At 37.4% G+C, this 17,931-nt stretch overlaps 1 protein-coding gene across 1 annotated transcript in view; it reads left to right on the top strand.

Moving 5' to 3' along the window:
- Nucleotides 1-17,931, top strand: part of USH2A (usherin) — a 702,892-nt gene that overhangs the window by 289,067 nt on the left and 395,894 nt on the right. Inside the window, 1 exon segment of the mRNA XM_038586435.1 lies at nucleotides 17,786-17,899. Coding sequence (XP_038442363.1) covers nucleotides 17,786-17,899 — 114 coding nt within the window.

Below are 17,931 nucleotides of genomic sequence, written 5' to 3'. Positions count from 1 at the left end.
ACTGAGCTACCCAGGTGCCCCCCTCCCAATCATATTTTAATCTCTCTCTCCATGATAATGGTTCACAAGTTATGGCTCTGGGACCAGCATCAATGGCATCACCTGAGACCTCATTGTTAATGCAAATTCTCTAGCCCACCCACACATGTTGGATCAGTAACTATGGAGGCAGAGCTCAGCAATCCTTGTTTTATTTATTTATTTATTTTAAGATTTTTTAAAAGATTTATTTATTTATAACAGAGAGAGAGAGAGAGAGAGGCAGAGACACAGGAGGAGGGAGAAGCAGGCTCCATGCAGGGAGACCGATGCGGGACTTGATCACAGGTCTTCAGGATCACACCCTGGGCCGAAGGCAGGCACTAAACCACTGAGCCACCCAGACTGCCCTGTAATCCTTGTTTTATAAGCCCTCCTTATCTGATTCTGATGCATGCCAAAGTTGGGATAACCACTGCCCACATGGATTCTTCCCAGGATCATTCAAACTCTATCCACTCACATTGTTAAACATAAACAAACAGACTTGAACCAATGATTAAAAACCTTCCTTTTATCTAGATTCCTTTCCACCTATGGCTCCCTCTCTCCTCTTCCCAAACTTGCTTCTAGCAAGAATATTTGTGGATGTTGCTCCCATTTCTTCACTTTATGGGACTTCTGGGCACTTCCCTATTTACCTATATAAAGACCACTACAGTCTTGATCTTGACTGCTCAACATCATTAGGCATAGTAAACTATTCATTGTTTCTTGAAATATTTCTTTGCTTCAATGACCCTGCTGTTCACCTCCCAGTTCTCAGCCCCTTTATTTGGTTTCCTTTCTTTATCTTTCTGAAGCTTGACTCTACATTTTGGAGAACCTCAGAGTTTAGACCTGGAATCTTTCACTCTCTTTCTGTTTTTCTACAGTCTTGTTCCAGGAACCTCATCAATTCCCAGCATCAAATACCATATAGATGGTACTGACTCCTCAGTCCACATCCCACCTAGATCTCCAAATGTCTGTATTCAATGGGAATTTGGAAAGATGGACATTTCTAACAGACGTCTCATAATCTCTGACCATATCCAATCTCATAATCTGAACTGACCATATCCAAACCTGAACTCCTGTTCTCCTGCATAACCAGTGTCAATAAATGACACCTGCAGACATCCAGCTAATCAAGCTTGAGAATTTTGTTCAACTTTTCACATTCTCTTCATGCCTCATATCCATGTTTATTGACCGATTTTCCAAATTATGTGTTAAATTCAGCTATCTCTCCCCATATCTACTGTCAAGCCAAACCACTCCAATCTCTTACCTAGACAACTGTGATCCTCTTTCCCACTAACCTCACTGTAAGTCCATTCCAGAAAGCAACCAGACATCGTGCTTTCTCTTCAGAATCCTTCAGTTGTTTTCTACTGTCTCTGTCCAAATCTCGGTTTGTCTTAGCGTCTCATCATTTTCTGGACTTCCAACTTTTGCTTTTATAATTAATATGATTTTTTTAAAGTCTCTATATAAATCTTTGAAGGAATTCTCAATAATAATGGTAAGATGAATATCTCAAAATGGAACAACTGAGTCAAAGCCTTTTAAAACATTATACACTCTTGGACTTTGAAGTCAAGCAGACATTGATACAAAACTTGGCTACCTCACGTCCCTGAATTTGGGGAACTTATGTGTCCTCTTGGACCTTTCTTTAATGTCTTAACCTATGAAAGAGATAATAATATTTATCTTGGGAGAATATTAAAAATATTAAGTGTTATGATATTCTAGCTATAATGCTTTTTAGCTTTGGAAACTTGTACAAATCAGTTAACACCTGTGTGTTTCTGATTCCCTACAAATCAATGGGAATGAAATAACTACCTACTTTGTAGCTTAGCTGTCAGGATCAAATGAATCTGTGTATATGTAAAGAACACACAACAGCATTTGATACATGGATTGCAGTGTATAAATGTTAGCTATCAGGTATTTTTAAGGTGTGTGGCACAATGCTTAACATATAATAATTTCTCAACAAAGGATAATGATTTGTATACTACCAAATTATATGCCAAAAGGCTGTACAAAATATACTTACCGGAGTAAGCACAATACAAGAGGGTACATTTCATTTCATCTCAGCTGAACAAGTTTTAGAGTTTAAAAACAACTTTGTAATTTCTCAAAATATAGCAGAATATGGTTTTGATTTGGCTTGATTACTAGAGACATTAAGTATTTTCAGTATTTACTGGTCATTTGTATTTCTTTTATGACATTCCTAGCAAGTTTCATTGTCAATTTTTCTATTGGAAGACTCGTATTTTTCTCATTGATTTAAAATATCTCTTTACATATGAAGAATATTATACTTATGTTTGCATTATATGTTGCAACCCTCATTTCTCATTTTTCTTTTCTTTTTATTTTAATTTTATTAAAAAAAGTTTTCTGTAGTTAACATAGTATTTCAAAATTTTTCTGTTAATTTTCTATGAGCGATTTGAAAATATCTCCATTCAGGGTAGACTAATATTTGTTTTTATTGGATATGCCCTATTGATAATATATAATGCATATTCTCTGAATTAGTAATTCTAAATTTGAAGTTAAATCATATCAGAAAGAGGGGACAGAGAGGCTTTACAAATTATAGTAGCCTCTCCTAAGATTCTGAAGGATATTGCTATGGAGGGAAATAACCCCCTAGAATGAAAACCAGTACAATATATTTATTATTGGATATTACTATAGGTCCTATCAATCATGTGAATGGTGTATGAGAAAATAAAATTAGAGAACTATTGACCAATTATTATTTATTTTTAAATACCCAATCTGTATTGAAACTAAGGAAAAGTCTCAACTACTAATGTAATTTTATTAATTTCTCTTTTGGAAACTTGCTTTTTCAGTGTATTTTCCTTTTTCTTATTACTTTACATTCATTATTCATATTTTTAATGTTCAAAATCATTTTAGGTATATCTCTATAAATAGAATCTCATTTGATTTAGTTTTCTCTTCAATTTGAAATTGAATTGGCAGTTTAACTTATATTTATTTTTATAATTTATATAACTGCCCTTATTTCTACCATCATATTTCATACTTTCCACTTTTGTTATTTTTAATACTTTTAAAAACTATTCTTTTATTTTTTTATTCTTGCCTGTGTGGACTACGAATTCTTTAACTGCTTTCTTTCAAGGGGTTTGAAAATCCACAGACACAGACATATGTAGGAGGTAATCTTAAAGATTATGGAGCATTTAACGGTAAAGAGAAAGTAATACTAGAAAATGTGGTGGGAGTAAGGAAGTGAAGCCAGAGAGCTGGATTTGCTGGAGATGTGAGGGGTGTGGTGATTGCATAGTGGAAGCTGCTTTGCGATTTGGTTGAGATAACAGGGTACTGAGAGAGGAACATAAGCAAAGTAGATCACAACCAATTTTGTAATTGACCTTAAATTAATCCCCCTTTTAGCATTTCTGAAGTGACTTTGATGAGATTTTATTGTTTACTTTTGGTTGTTAAAATGGCTTTTTTTTTTTTTTTTTTTTTTGAGGCAATGTCAATACTGGATCCACAAGGTAATTTAGCTGTATTGGTTTACATAGGGTTCTTAACCAATTAAGTTATTATAAAATGTGTTGGTGTCTTTTCATGTATTTCTTTCTGTTATAGAGCAAGCTCTTTTATTCTTCAGACTTGGTTCCTTCCTTGGCTTGGAAAGTTTGCTGTTGTATATATCATTGTTTCTTCTGGTAAGAAAGAGCAGTTTTCAACATTATCTATTTTTTCCCAGTTTGCTCTATTTTTGTGGTCCAATACACAGCTTGCAGAGTCCAGTCAGTAAGGTTCAAATTCCAGCTATGTCACTTGTTAGCTGATGATAGCTGATGATGATCCCAGGCACGTTGAAAAACATATCCCTATATAAGAATCCCATGTTCTTACCTATAAACTGAATGTAAAAACCTGTTATGGAATTGTGAATATAAAAAAAATGAATTGTCTGTATGGAATATTTTGCTCAGAAACAGGCACATAGTGAGTGTTCAACGAATTAATTCTTATAATTCTAGGTATGACTTAGTAATTCATTCCCTTTTCATTTTCTGATTTTTCATGATTGATTCTGCTCTTTGAACTTTCTAAGGTGATTTTTAAATTTTTCTATTTCAATCTTTTCTATGATTTGCATTTGTTCCTCATTTCATCCAATTCACCTGGATTTCTGCCTACCTCCCAGTATTCTCAGTTTTTCATCCCTGTCTTTTACCACTTACCTTCCATCTCTGGCGTCATGGACTCCAAGTTCTTTTAGATCATATTAATAGCATGAAACTGAGGATTTAAAAATTTTACAGGTTTCCTGAATTCAGTCTCCCCCAGAGCATAATAGTCTGTATGTACTTGGAGTTCTATGCTCTCTTCCTTTTGAGTCACAGATATTCTTCTCGTTGGCCAAATGCATCCTCAGCTCCCACGTCCATAGTTCATTTGCTCCATCCCTAAATTTACCTTCAGCTTCAGTGTTCACTCAGGACAATTAAATAATTTTCAAATCACCTGACTAGGACATTTGGTTTCTGTTGATAAAAAACCTTCACTGGGATCATGCCAGGTCAGTTGTGGTAAAAATTGCAGTAGACTCACAGCAATATATGAATCTCAACACCTTTCTCCCCAGTGTTTGGTGAATGAGGAGTTCTGAGAAGCTGTGGGCATTCTGTGCCCAGCTGTGGGTTCAGTTTGCCCTGGGCTCTTACTCTAGTAGTCCATTTGTGTTTGCCTGGACTCCTTCCAGCTATTTCTAAATCTTTGGTCATTTCATTGGTATTCTTGTAAGGCTGTGGTTCTGAACCATGAGTGCACACTGAACTACCTAGGGAGCTTTAACAAAATCCTGATGCCTAGGCTCCACCTACAAAGTGTCTGATTTTTTAGTTTAGAATGCAGCCTGGGCATCTATATCTTTAGTGTCTGCAGAAAATTCTGTTGTACAGCCAGCAATGGGAAACACGATTGAAGGGAGGCATTTGACACTGTGAGCAAGTCTCAGTTTTACCCAGAAATGCTTATAGCCACTTTCACCTCCCACCTGAAACTTGAAAACGTAGGACAAAAAAGGATAAATATCTATATAAAAATGATAAAATATGAAAATGAAGTAGATAAAATTAGCAAAGGAAAATCATGGGACAACAAAAATTGAGTGCCTGAGTATTGGGAGGAAGTAGAAAATTATGATCACACAAAATGCAGAAAGCAAAAGGGAAAAAAATGAATATTAACTAAGCAGCGGAAGAATAGAATAGTGGGGCACAGTATTTACCATTCATGAATTTGGCTACCGGTGGATTAAATGAGATAAATCCCAGTAGCAGTGGAGAGTCCAAGGGTTAACAGCCCCGCTCAGGAGCAAATGGGCCCCTTTGGGCTGCAGGGTCTGGATTCTGTGCCCTCTCAAGGCCAGGGTTCAGAGCGGGGAGTTCTTGAAAGTTCATTTCCTCAGCTGGAGCCTCAGGGTAGAAAGCCCTGCAGTTATCACTCCAGTGTATCTTTAGACTTGTTGCAAAGGGCTCCAATTAACTCTGGTAGCCTTTGCTGATTTTCCCTCCAGCCCTGTTAACATGCGAAGTTGCTTCCCAGAGAGACAGTCCTGGCATTTCCCTTCAAACCAAGGGCTGCTCAGAAAGTGACTTCACAATTTGATTTGAAATTATGTCAAGAATGAGTGGATTCAAGAATTTGCACATATGCAATATTTTTTTCCCTTAAGATATTAAACATATAAACTTATCTGCATAATTGGGATAGAATTTGGCATAGTGCTAGGGCTATAATTGGTACACAAAAAATATTTTCTCAGTTTCATTGTTGCATTGAGCTAAAGCCAAATAGTTATATATTCCTTGTTTATAATGATAAATAATGATAATTAATTATATTTATTATTCACTGTAGTTGAGCAGAAGAACCGATAACCTCTCAGATTACCCAAATGAGTCTAAATTTATGTAGAAAAATAAATGAAAGACATTTTAATTTATAATGCAACTCATATTATAGCTTTTGTACTAAAATTGGTTCAGTCCTCATATACAATAGACTCTAATCTTCTACTTAAAGAAATTGGGTTGCATACTAAAGATCTGCTTTTCGTTTTTCTTTCTCTTCTGTATCTTGGTAGTAAAAACGAGTGATTCTTAACTCTTTTGGTCATAAAGTGATTTCTGGGTTGCTTATAAGATACAGATTCTTGGGTCTCCTACACAAGAGTCTGTATACTTGAGCTAGGCTTTGTAAATCTGCATTACCATCAACTGGAGTGTTCCAATTGATTCTCTTGAAGAAGGTCTGGGGATTATATATTTAGGAACATGAAACAAGGAGGGAGAATGGTCAGCTGAGAAGATATCATTTTTCACCTGCTGGGCTTGAATTTATCCCTGCTTTGTTTTCTCCTGCCTCTTGTACCAGGTGTGTTAGCTTTGCAGGCAGAATAATGCTGAGGGTGAATGGAGAAATAGAGGCAGAGTTAGAGGGCCTCTGATCCTCTGGAACTTAGGGGCAGTACCTCTGAATGTTGCCCAAGGAAAAGAAATGAGAATTACAAGAGATCTTGGTAAAATCCAGTCTGATTCAGTTGATATAGAGATGGTGTGAAATTCTGAGTTTCTAGCAAGGCCACCCCCTATCACCATCCCCAGGTGTCCAGTAGAAAGGCACAGAGCTCACTATTTATATAAGAAACAGGAAAACAGATCAACAACAAGTTCTAAATTTCAGGATGCCCATGGGGTTTAGTGAAAAAAAGATCCCAATGCAAGTCAGCGTAGGAAATATAATTGTAACCTTATAGTAGAATCTAGTCTACATGTACTTAAGTTACAAACATTTCACTACAGATGAAAAACAAAACCTTTTAAAATAATGTCACAGGCAAAGGATGCTATCCAATCCTGAAATTGCCAGTATCTGTTATCCGGGAAGAATGTGCAAATAATTTTAGGGTTTTCCCAATCATTGACAAAAAAAGTAAAACTCATTGTTGGGGTCCCTACACAAAGAATGAAGACCCAAGAGCCCTAGGGAATCCTTGATTAATGAAAAGTTAGAGGCATACACAAAACCAAATGCACTGTACTTTATGGACCATACAAGGAGCTGTCAAGGAGAATTTAAATCATAAGCGATTTTGCCTTATGCCTGACTTTGGAACTTAACCCCAGCCATTGGTCCTTCAATAAGGGTGATGCTACTCTTTCTGTGGTTGTGCATGAATGTATATGTATATGCACACATTCGTATATGTTATATATATATATAAGTTTATATAATATAAACCATTATAGTTATCTGAGAATCTGAGAAACCTGCAGAGAAATGATTGTAATAAAAGCTTCAGGGCACCTGGGTGGCTCAGTGGGTTAAACATCTGCCTTCGGCTCAGATCATGATCCCAGGGTCTGGGATTGAGCCCCGCATCCAGCTCCCTGCTTAGTGGGGAGTCTGCTTCTCCTTCTTCCTTTTCTGCTCCCTCTGCTTATGCTCTCTTGTACTCTCTCTGTCTCTTTAATCAATCAATTAATTAATTAGTTAAATCTTAAAAAGAAAAAAAACTTCAATGTTTCTTTTTCTATTCAGCTAGGAACTCTTACTTCAAAACTGTTAAGACTGCCTATGGATGTGCTTTGTGCACACGTGTTATTTTGTTATTTTTTCATTAGACAATAAGCTCCCCAGGTCAAGTATCATATTTTATGTTTAAGTCTTGCTTGGTATCTTGCTCAAGGTAGACGATCAGTACATTTTTCTTAACTGATGAAGAATTAGACAAATGAACAAATGCAACTTTCTGCTACCACTTCTGTAGTTAATGAAATGTTAATGTTGTTTTATCCTGTCGAGTGGAGTATTGAACTAGTGGTTCTTACTAAAGTCTCATCAGTGCGGTAGTTCTCTAATTTTATGTAATAATATACAGAATTATCACAAGTTAAACATATATTTGGAACTTAAAATACATATTCCCGATGGAGAAAAAAACTGTTGGTAGAGTAAATAGAATTTAAAAATTAGTTCCCAAACTTATACCTCATAATGGAACTCAAGTGCTATAATTTGCAATTAAAAATAATGGAAGCCTGTATTACTATAATGCTGATAATTACACAGAACAGAAAATATTCATTTATTAAAAACAAAAGCATTATCTACTCCATTCTAAGCTAGCACTATTTCCTACCTTTACAATATGCTTTTATTATTGTTTTTTCTTAATATTCTTTGTTGTGCTAAACTACAAATACCAAGGAAGCTGCTTTTATCTGTCACAATGTGGTCTCTAAAGTAGAATATTATATTTTTTTAAAAATCAAAGGTTTTATGGGGAAAGATAATAAAGATGAGTTTTCATTTTTATTTAATTTCACTGAAAGGATCCAAATAACAGTGACTTAGACAAGATTAACTTTTTATTTTTTCTGGTAATAGGTGTCCACAGTCAATGTAGGGATGTTCACAGGGACCCATACACTTCCATCTTTTTGTTATGCCATCCTAGGGACTGGACTGCTGCCTCATGGCCCAAGGTGGCTGCATGAGCTTCAGCAATCCAGTCTGCTTTCCATCCAGCAGGCAGGAAGGAGGGATGGTTCAAAAAGGATATGCACATTCACTTCAAAGACATACTTCAGAAATTATTCCTCCACTCTGTATACTTGTGTGTGTACTGGTATAGTCATGTGACTATGAATTTAAGTCTATGAATTTAAAAAGTCTGTGAACTAAGTTCATAGTCACATGGGGATAGTAGTTAGCTGCTAAGAAATGTTGTCCTTATTCAAAATGGCCACTTGTCCAGCTATCTTTGTATTTTACTTTAGAAGGAAAGGAAAATATGTAATAAGAGGGTACTTAGTGTTCTCTGCCACAACAGGCAAACTTCAAAATCCATTTTGAGGGTATTCTTAAAGGATTCTTAAAACTTTAAAAATCCATTTTGATGGTATTCTTAAAAGATGGATTTTGAGGAAGTCTTTGCCATTTTTATAGTACCTCATAAATTAATGTTCCATATTTGTAGTTTATTACAAACTATTTCTTTAAATGCAAATCTTGAAAGAAATGGTCTGAAAAAATTCACAGGACAAAAATATGGCCTATGACATAAATAGTAAAAATAGAAATGATGTAATGTTCTTGCTTAGCTAATGTAGAAGAATTTCATTAGGTAATGCAGTGTTGATGAGTTAATAGCTTTGTCTAACTCTCCTGAATACATAATGTGCCTGAACTACTTGCACATTGTGAAATCTTCAAAGAGACCTTTTTACAAGTTATTCATTTTCTTTTATGAAGTAAGAATCTGCACTGCAGGATGCGGATTTCTTATTGGTAACATGTACCATGCTTAAAAATGATGGCGACATATAAATTTTGCTGCATGGTGATAATCAGCTAGCCATGTCATGATACCACAGTAGTTGATAGAAATACTTCAAGGTTACCGATCAGATTTAATAAAGAAAAAGAACAGTCACCCCCAATTTTTCTGTTTTCTAACTTCTGACCATTTTATATTCATACTGCATTTGGAACTAATCACTTTTTTATGTGTGTGTGTGTGTGTGTGTGTGTATCTCCATGTCTCATGTTGTACTCAAAAGCACACATGTACACACGTGCATCCGTACAAGAAATCTTATGAATCAGTTGTTCTTATAAGGGAATATTATAGACATACACACTTGCTCATTTGGGGGGATGAGTATGCTACTTCTTGTTTAAACACAGTAGGATTTAGCAATGCATTTGAACCTTTTAACAAATTTAAGGTGTAATTTTAAGTAATCTGCTACAAAAAGTGTGCTGTTCTTTTTAGGGACATTATTTCAACCCTTTTTTAAAATCTTGTAGAACAAAGGTTTTGGTCAAATAGCAAGAAGGATAATCTTGGAGGCAGAAGACATAGGTTCTGATCTCAGCTCTGCTGTTGGACTTGAGCAACCCTTTCTACCCTTTCTACACTCTGCCCTACAGCAGCCCTGTCCGAGCAATGGGATAATAGTAGGGGACCTAGGGCTCCCATCTATAAGCAATGACTTTCATTTCTCTTTTCTTTTCCCCCTGTCTCGTTGCCTGCCTCCCTAGTTATCTGAGTCCAGTATTTTCTTGGAGAGTCCTAAGAATTCCCAGTGTTGGCCCCTGAGGTCAGATGAAGAGCTAACATGAGTGGATGGCTTCAAACCTATTGTGGAATTAAAATGAAAATGACAGAACCTATAGTTCTTTCCATAAAGGCATTGATTAAACATTTGAGGCTAGATGTAAGTCTGCTGGAAGAATCTTAACTGGGTAACAGTTTGAGGTCAATTAAAATCCCTGTGTAAACCATTCTCAAAGACTAGGATTAGATCCTATATTTCATAAAGAAAATAAAAGAATAAAATTTCTTTCCTATTTGGAAGCATCAAAATCTGTTTAGTTTTTTGATCCAAGGTACATGATTTTCTAATCCCGACTAGAAGTTTGAAACAAGATCAGAAAGGCCATTTGAAAGAAATTAAATGTAAAAAAAAAAATGGTTTACAGTTTTTAAGGGATTACCTTAGGTTTGGGATAAGGATGTTTACTGTTCCACTTTTTGGTTCATAGGAAAATTGACTTTCATTTGACAATTATTAGAGATCCTTATTTTCATTTCAAATATTACCGGAAAATGCAACAACAACAAATTGCCACCTTTGCAGGCTATTAAGAACCAGAGGAGAAGCATCCTGGGTGTGTTTCCAGATCTCTGTTAGACCATTAAATTTTCATCCATATTTAACAAATGTCATTATTCAGTTTCATGGGGTCACTGTGTCAAAATGTCTGTGTTAGAACTTTAATTTATTTTCAGAGGTTCCTTTAAGTGGGCAGAAAGCATGGCATGTTGGATTGATTTACTCTCTTTAATTCATGCACTGGGTTGGTTTGCAGCTCAAAACTTATTCTGGAATGTATACTTAAAAATTAGAATTTATCGGCGCAGCAGCCGAATCTTACACCAGGACGGTCTCCCTCTCTTCTGCTTTCCTTCCTCTGGCTGGTTTTGTTTTAAAAGGTGGGTTCTTGCATTATGTCTCCAGGTAGCAGTAGCAGCCCTGCCTGTGTGGTATCCCTTACCAGATGGCCCTCTTAATAAATGCCTTGCTCTTGCCCACCCTCACTTTCTTGATCCAAATGTGAAATGCCAGCAAATAAATAAGAGCATTGTACTCTGATGAGTTCTCTTGAGATGAAGAGAAGCCCTGGGGAGAAGAAGCTAGAAACAGCTTTTCTGTTTGCTGGACTGCTCCTAATTACTGGCTAGTAGGGAGAAGACACTGTTTAGATAACATAGAATTTAAAGGGAGAGAGAGGGAGGGAGGGAGGGAGGGAGGGAGGGAAGGGAACAGAGTGAGGGCAAGAGGGAGTGTGTGTATGATTTCAAATGCCTTCGCTGACATGAAAATACTCCTGGATTGTTAGAGTCCATTTGAAATATTGTGCATGATCTTTGTGAGGGGACCACTGACTTTGGTCTCGGGGTAGGCAATTGCTGCGTGCAGATCTCCCTGCCAGACTAAAAGTGCAACAGAAATGAGTGGGTAATGAGAGTAGAGCAGCCAGTTCTTTAATTGAATTAAAAGCTGGGTGACATCAATGCAGACACCTGTCCAATTACAGACAGGGCAAGGTGTTTACCATTGCTGTACAAGCGATTCGAAGATGACAGAAATCTTTCCGCCCACAGATTAACATAATGAAGGAGAACAGATTACAGTGGATGCCGGCCAAACACCTAGGTTGGCAGCTGGGGGTGGGGGGGGGGGGAGGAGTGTGCTCAAGTATGTAAATAGAAATGGGCTTTTTTTTTTTTTTTTTACCTCCTCCAAAGATGTTTGGCCTCAAAAAAGGATGATGCCATTTTGCTTTGTGTCTCAGGCCTGGTTTCCGACCAGAGCATTTATACTTGTCTGCATCTAGTCAGAAGAGTTCATCGTGAAATGGCAACGTCACAGCTGGCTCTTCTTTCATCGTCTTCCTGCTTCTCAGCACACAGAGTTCTGTTAGAGGCTCAAAAGCTTGCACAGAGGATCCCTGGGTGGCTCAGCAGTTTAGCACCTGCTATTGGCCCAGGGTGTGATCCTGGGGTCCCAGGATCAAGTCCCCCCTCAGGCTCCCTGCATGGAGCCTGCTTCTCCCTCTGCCTGTCTCTCTCTCTCTCTCTCTCTCTCTCTCTCATGAATAAATAAATAAAATATTTAAATTAAAAAAAAAAAAAGCTTGCACAGCTGGGGTCAGGTCCACAATGACTTTCTCTTAGGTAGGCCGCTGCCTCCAATGACTGAGATTTCTCTTTGGCTCCTTTGAAACTTGAGGCTGGAGCAAAGAAAAGTGTTGGAGCTAATCATCGTTGGTCAAAAGAAACAACATCTGTTATTTGCCCACTCCCTGGACTGGATCGAAAGAGTGGGAGTCTCTTATAGGGAGGGGGACAGCTGAGTGGCTCTGAGCAGATGGAAAGTCTTCGTTTTTCCATCAAGCATCAAAGTGCCAACTTTAGTAAACCATTGTAAGAGCTGCTGGAAAATAGGACACGTAAAGAAGTGAAGGGACATGTCCTTTGCATTCAAGGAGCTCCCCCAAATCATTTTGAGGGACTTTTAAATTTCAAGGTTCTCCTGGATAAGGCTATTGCCCTCTGCTAGGTGGAAATCCTCAGAGCACAGAGTTTGGATTCAGATACACCAGGATGCTTAAATGTTCTACTGTGATGTGCTTTATTCCCGGAAATGAAGTCCCTGTCCCTATTCTTTCAGCTTGGGCTTTCTGCATGCACCAAGGCCCACAGGACTGCAATTCGAAGGGAATAAACTTACTTTACTTCAGGCTCCCTTGGTGTGGCATGTCAGGATTTCTCAATGTTAAGCATTAATGCAAAATGCATTATCGCTTCGCAGTGAGAGATCTGGTCCTGCTGGTGCCAATGATTTTAATCTGGTTACCAACACTCCTGTGTTTCATGGGATACTAACACTTTTAAGACATCAATAATGCTTACTTTATGCTTATTGAATGTTTTTTCAGCTCATCCTCTTCCATTATCAAAAGAGACTGGCAGGTTTCCTGACATGGTTAGGACCATTTTCTGATTTCACAGAGTTTTGTGGCTGAAAGGGAATTTGAGAGGTCATCTGGCTGGCCTAGAGGTAGGGGCAGTCTAAAATTCAAAGGAAAAAAAAAAGGCTCTTCTGTGATGTCTCTCAAAGAAGGAGACTCATATCCCAGCCAATCTCAAAATTTCTCACTGTCAGGATGTGCTCTTTTATTATAAATACCGCAGGTGTCATAAAGGGAGATTACCCCACTCTTATTGGGTTTTCTATGGATGCAGAATATATGCCGAATTTTTCTGCCTATGGTTCCTTTGCAAATATGTCCCGCTATATATTTTTCAGTATTCTTTTTAATATAATACTGAAAAGTACTTTCAATGATTATCCTTTTTCTTGGTCTTTAATTAAACATAGATCTCCTATCACACTGGGCTAGGATGTCCAGATTTTATAAATGCCCTTGTCTGCTTGCATATATGCAAGCATTCTGCTTTATGTATTAATCTATGTAGTACTACCATTAGGAACCTTCGAGCTCTAATATTTTCTTAGATTAGAAACCTTGTAAAGATCAAATGTGTTCTATCGCACCTCTCCCAGAAGCATAGAGAAGAAGAAATGATAAATACTTTTTGATGATGATATATTGTCATAGTAGTACTACTTTTTTTTTTTCCTAAAGAGTGTATAACCTAAGTAATATTTTGAAGTACGGCCATTAGGCCAGTCACTCAATGGTCTCTATGGATATATCCAAGAAAAGCTATCTGAGTTAGAATTGGAGAGAGCATACTTACTCCTTTTCTTTGGTAACAGCAGAACTTGTAACCATCAACTTCAATCCATTCTCATACCCTCTTCATACTGAGAAACAAGATGTAAACCACATGTCCCAGACAACAGGATGATTTTGTTCTGAATTAGGGGCAATGACTTGTTTGACCAGCCCTCCCAACCCCTCACCATAACCTGACAATAGAAAATGCTGAATCATTACACCACTCTTCTTTTTGAAGTGGATATTACTGATTTATGTTTGGGGAAAAAAATTATTCCAATGTTTTGATAAACTTTGTCTTTGAGACAAAACATTATGAGCAAGATCCCCACTGAAAATAGGAAAGAAATACCACTTCAGCCTCAGAAAGTGCAGCACATTTTTTGAAAGTGTGATTTACAAACCATCCAAAACTTTCCACCTGGGATTTGAAGTTGGCAAGAACCAAAACATCAGCTTTCTTTTTCTTCTTTTTTTTTTTTTTCTATTTTGCCACTCTCATTTCTCAGTGTTTATTATTGTTTCACCTGCCTTAAAATGGGAAATGTGAACACTTTGATGAATGGCCTAAAAGATGATCTAGTTTCTCTCCAGCATCTTTCTTTAAGAATCTCAGGATTTTTCTATGAAATACAATTTGGCCAACTTCTCTACCAAAGCACAAAGCTGAAGAAAGCAAGTTTTAAGAGTATTCCCTGATTTTTAAGATCCTTAAGGTTTAGGGGTGGAAAATTTAGCAAAGGAATTTTGTAATATGCATATACAGACAAAGTAACTCCTTTAGTGAAGGCAAGCGAGGTTAAATAAAACACTAAGGGCCATTTAGTGAATGTGAATTCTGTATATGCTTTGACATGATCCTTCTTAAAGTCTACGTTTAAACCTTTCTTGCTAAGTTATAATTCTGACCTTGTACTTCCACCATGATTTGGAAAGGAATAATGTCTTAGGGTAGGGTATTTTGTGAGGTCAGTTTTCAAAACTGTAAAATAATGGAACTACTTTCACAATGTTTCTCAATGATAGTATTACCTGGTTATATTAGGCATCTGCATACTAAAGATTTCAGAGCACCAACCTGTATGTGTATAACCACTGTGTCTCTTTGGACATGGTATTCCTCTGTCCCAACTAAATCATGACCATCCCTAAGACACAATGCTTTACACATATGTCACATAACTTAAGTGATAAACAAAGGAAGCTAATCTTATATCCCAACATGTTTTTCTTGTTTCCTGTAGGATTAAAAGTCATTTTCTGGGGGCTGTTTCATGTCTTGTTACTATGGCATTATACTCATTCAGACATGCCAGTTGTTTTATTTTAGACTCTTACAGTAGATTCAAACTTGGCAATGAGAAGACGTGACAAATAACCAAATATTTTCAAGGATAAAATGGCTAGAACATATCTCATAAGGCTACCTTAGATTTGAGTCTGGACTTTGGGGATTATGGTGAAATATTAAGAAATGGGAAAACAAAGCTCATGAAATAGTTTAGGCTGTCAGGTCTGGATTGGAGCATATTGAGGATGAAATGCTAGTGGGACATCCATGTGGGATATATGATCTGCATGTAGAGATGCAGAACCAGAGCTGGGGGGAGTTGTGAAGTCTGTAGATACAAAGGAAAGATGGGGCTTGATGAGCTAACAAAGGTAAGTGTTTAGAATAAGAAAGAAGCTTGAAGACCCAATCCTATAAAACAAAAGCTATTCTATTCAAAGGACTGTGAAGGGAAGCTGAGCCAATCAGGTTGAGGAAAGAAAGGTGCTCTCTGGAGCAGAGGAAAACAACTCAATGGCACAGAGAAAGCTCAGAGAGTCAAATCCCAGTAATAGAGGGAAGATGAAGATTTGAGAGAGAGTTACTTGATCTGATAGAGATTACTAGTGATCTTCAAAAGATAAAAATCAGGATTTCGTTGCACAACGCAGGCAGGAAATTGGATTGCAATAATAACAGCTTGAACTGGACACAGCCTGTGCTAAAGCTCTCTCCTTACATAGCTCTGTGTTGAGCAATCTATACTCCTAAACTCACTCAATCTTGATAGTAAGACTATGGGATAAGGACTGTACCATCCCCATCTCACAGATGAGAACTGAGACCTCTTCTTCAAGACAGGTATTGTTATTACCTATTTATAGATAAGGAAACTAAGTCACAGAGATCTGAACAACTTGCCCAAAGCCATACAACAAATCAGTAGCAGAACTGGCATTTGAACCCAGGCAATCTGGCCTCTGTCTGTTCTCTTGACCACTTCACCACCACATGATGAGGATGCATAGGTAGTGATGTATACTTTCTCTTAAGATGTTTTGTGGAAGGAGAAATAACTTCTTAAAAGAAAATGAACTTGGAATACCAGTCATGGTCTGGGAATTTCAAGAAGTGACAGTCACCGTGCGTGGCAGGAATGAAGGAGAGCAGAAGGTTGGGGCATGAGGTGGATTCGAGATTAGGGGCTGCTGAATTTGGCATGACGGAGTCTTATGTGTATGTGTGTTGGGTCACTGGCTTGCTGTGTTCTTTGGCCATGAGTTAAGAGGATGGTGCCAGGTGTAGCAGAGAGGGGATCAGGGGGTCCAGGGCAATGCCTGGGGAACTGTTGAAATGAAGACTTGAAGCCATCACTGGGGACTGAGGACACATTCTGCTTTGGCACCTCCCATGTGACCTCAGGTGCCAAAGCAGATCATGCTACATTCTTTGCCTCATCGTGCTCTTTGCTCCTTTGATTTTTGAAAATTTTCTATCAGGGAGAGGAAATAGGAAAACATATTTGTTAAATTTTGTGTTTGAATGGTGCAAGCTGTCAGAAGTATTGGCACATTTAAACAATAATACATTCTCTAGGCTATTGAAGGTTTATGCAATAAAGGGTTACCGTGACTGGGACCATCTTTTTTTGTAAGAATGATGACAATCTAGGTGGTTAGGATTAAAGGCAACTCTGAAGAATGTCCACAGTGAAAAACGATGGTGAGCAAATACACAAATATGTTTTTGATACCTCTTTAATTCCCAGGATTAAATAAATAAAGAGCTTCTGCCTTGATTATGAACATCAGTAAACAAAATGTGCTTTCATTTCTACAGGTACTTTTAATTGCCAAACAAATCTTATATATTCGCCACCAAGCCAGGTTAATTCAACACTTCCGTGTGCACCACTTCTGTTTAAGACAGGTGTCTTAATTAAATAAACTAATAATTTTGCAAGTAGAAGCACAAAAGCATAATTATCTAATCTGCTAATTGTTCAACTATGTTGATTTGCATATTTGTTAGTTGTAACATGAACAAATAGTTTGTATACGTGTATCCTACCGCTAAAGTAATGAAGCCACTCTTGGGATTAGCATTTCCTAAAGTGTGTTAATAGATGCTATGTAAAAAGGACGGTAGTTGAATAAGGTTGAAAAATGCTGGGTTAGAGAAAATTGGATAGTTTTATTCTGCAGGAGGTCTAGAATCCTAGAATGGGATAATATGCATGTTAACTATCAGATACTCTGTGCTCTGCTTCACGAACTATGTATGGAAACCCATTTTTACAGGGGAACATCTCAGGGCACTAATGTTCTGAGGAGCACATTTGGGGAAATGCTGTTTCAAGTAGTTTTAACAATAAGTTCGTCTCACAATTTGTTTCACTAGTCGCTCCGTTCTGTAATCAGCACACAGGCAGGAAAATGAATCATAGAGGCATATTTTTTGTGTGTGTCTATGTCTCTACATCTCTCTCTCACACGTGCACACACACACACACACACACACACACACTCTGCTCTTTATAGCTGCTTACAGTAAACATGCAAACCTCCTTTTTTTCCCCTTTTATTATAGGCATATTGACAGGCTTGCTACCCTTCAAAAACTATGCAGTAACCCTAACTGCTTGCACTTTGGCTGGCTGTACTGAGAGCTCACATGCATTGAACATCTCTACTCCACAAGAAGGTAAAGTAATTTCAAAGGTCTTGACTTCCACA

Source organism: Canis lupus, chromosome 38 (genome assembly GCF_011100685.1).
Source record: "Canis lupus familiaris isolate Mischka breed German Shepherd chromosome 38, alternate assembly UU_Cfam_GSD_1.0, whole genome shotgun sequence".
Lineage (NCBI taxonomy): Eukaryota > Metazoa > Chordata > Mammalia > Carnivora > Canidae > Canis > Canis lupus.
This window is presented reverse-complemented; position numbering and strand designations above follow the sequence as displayed.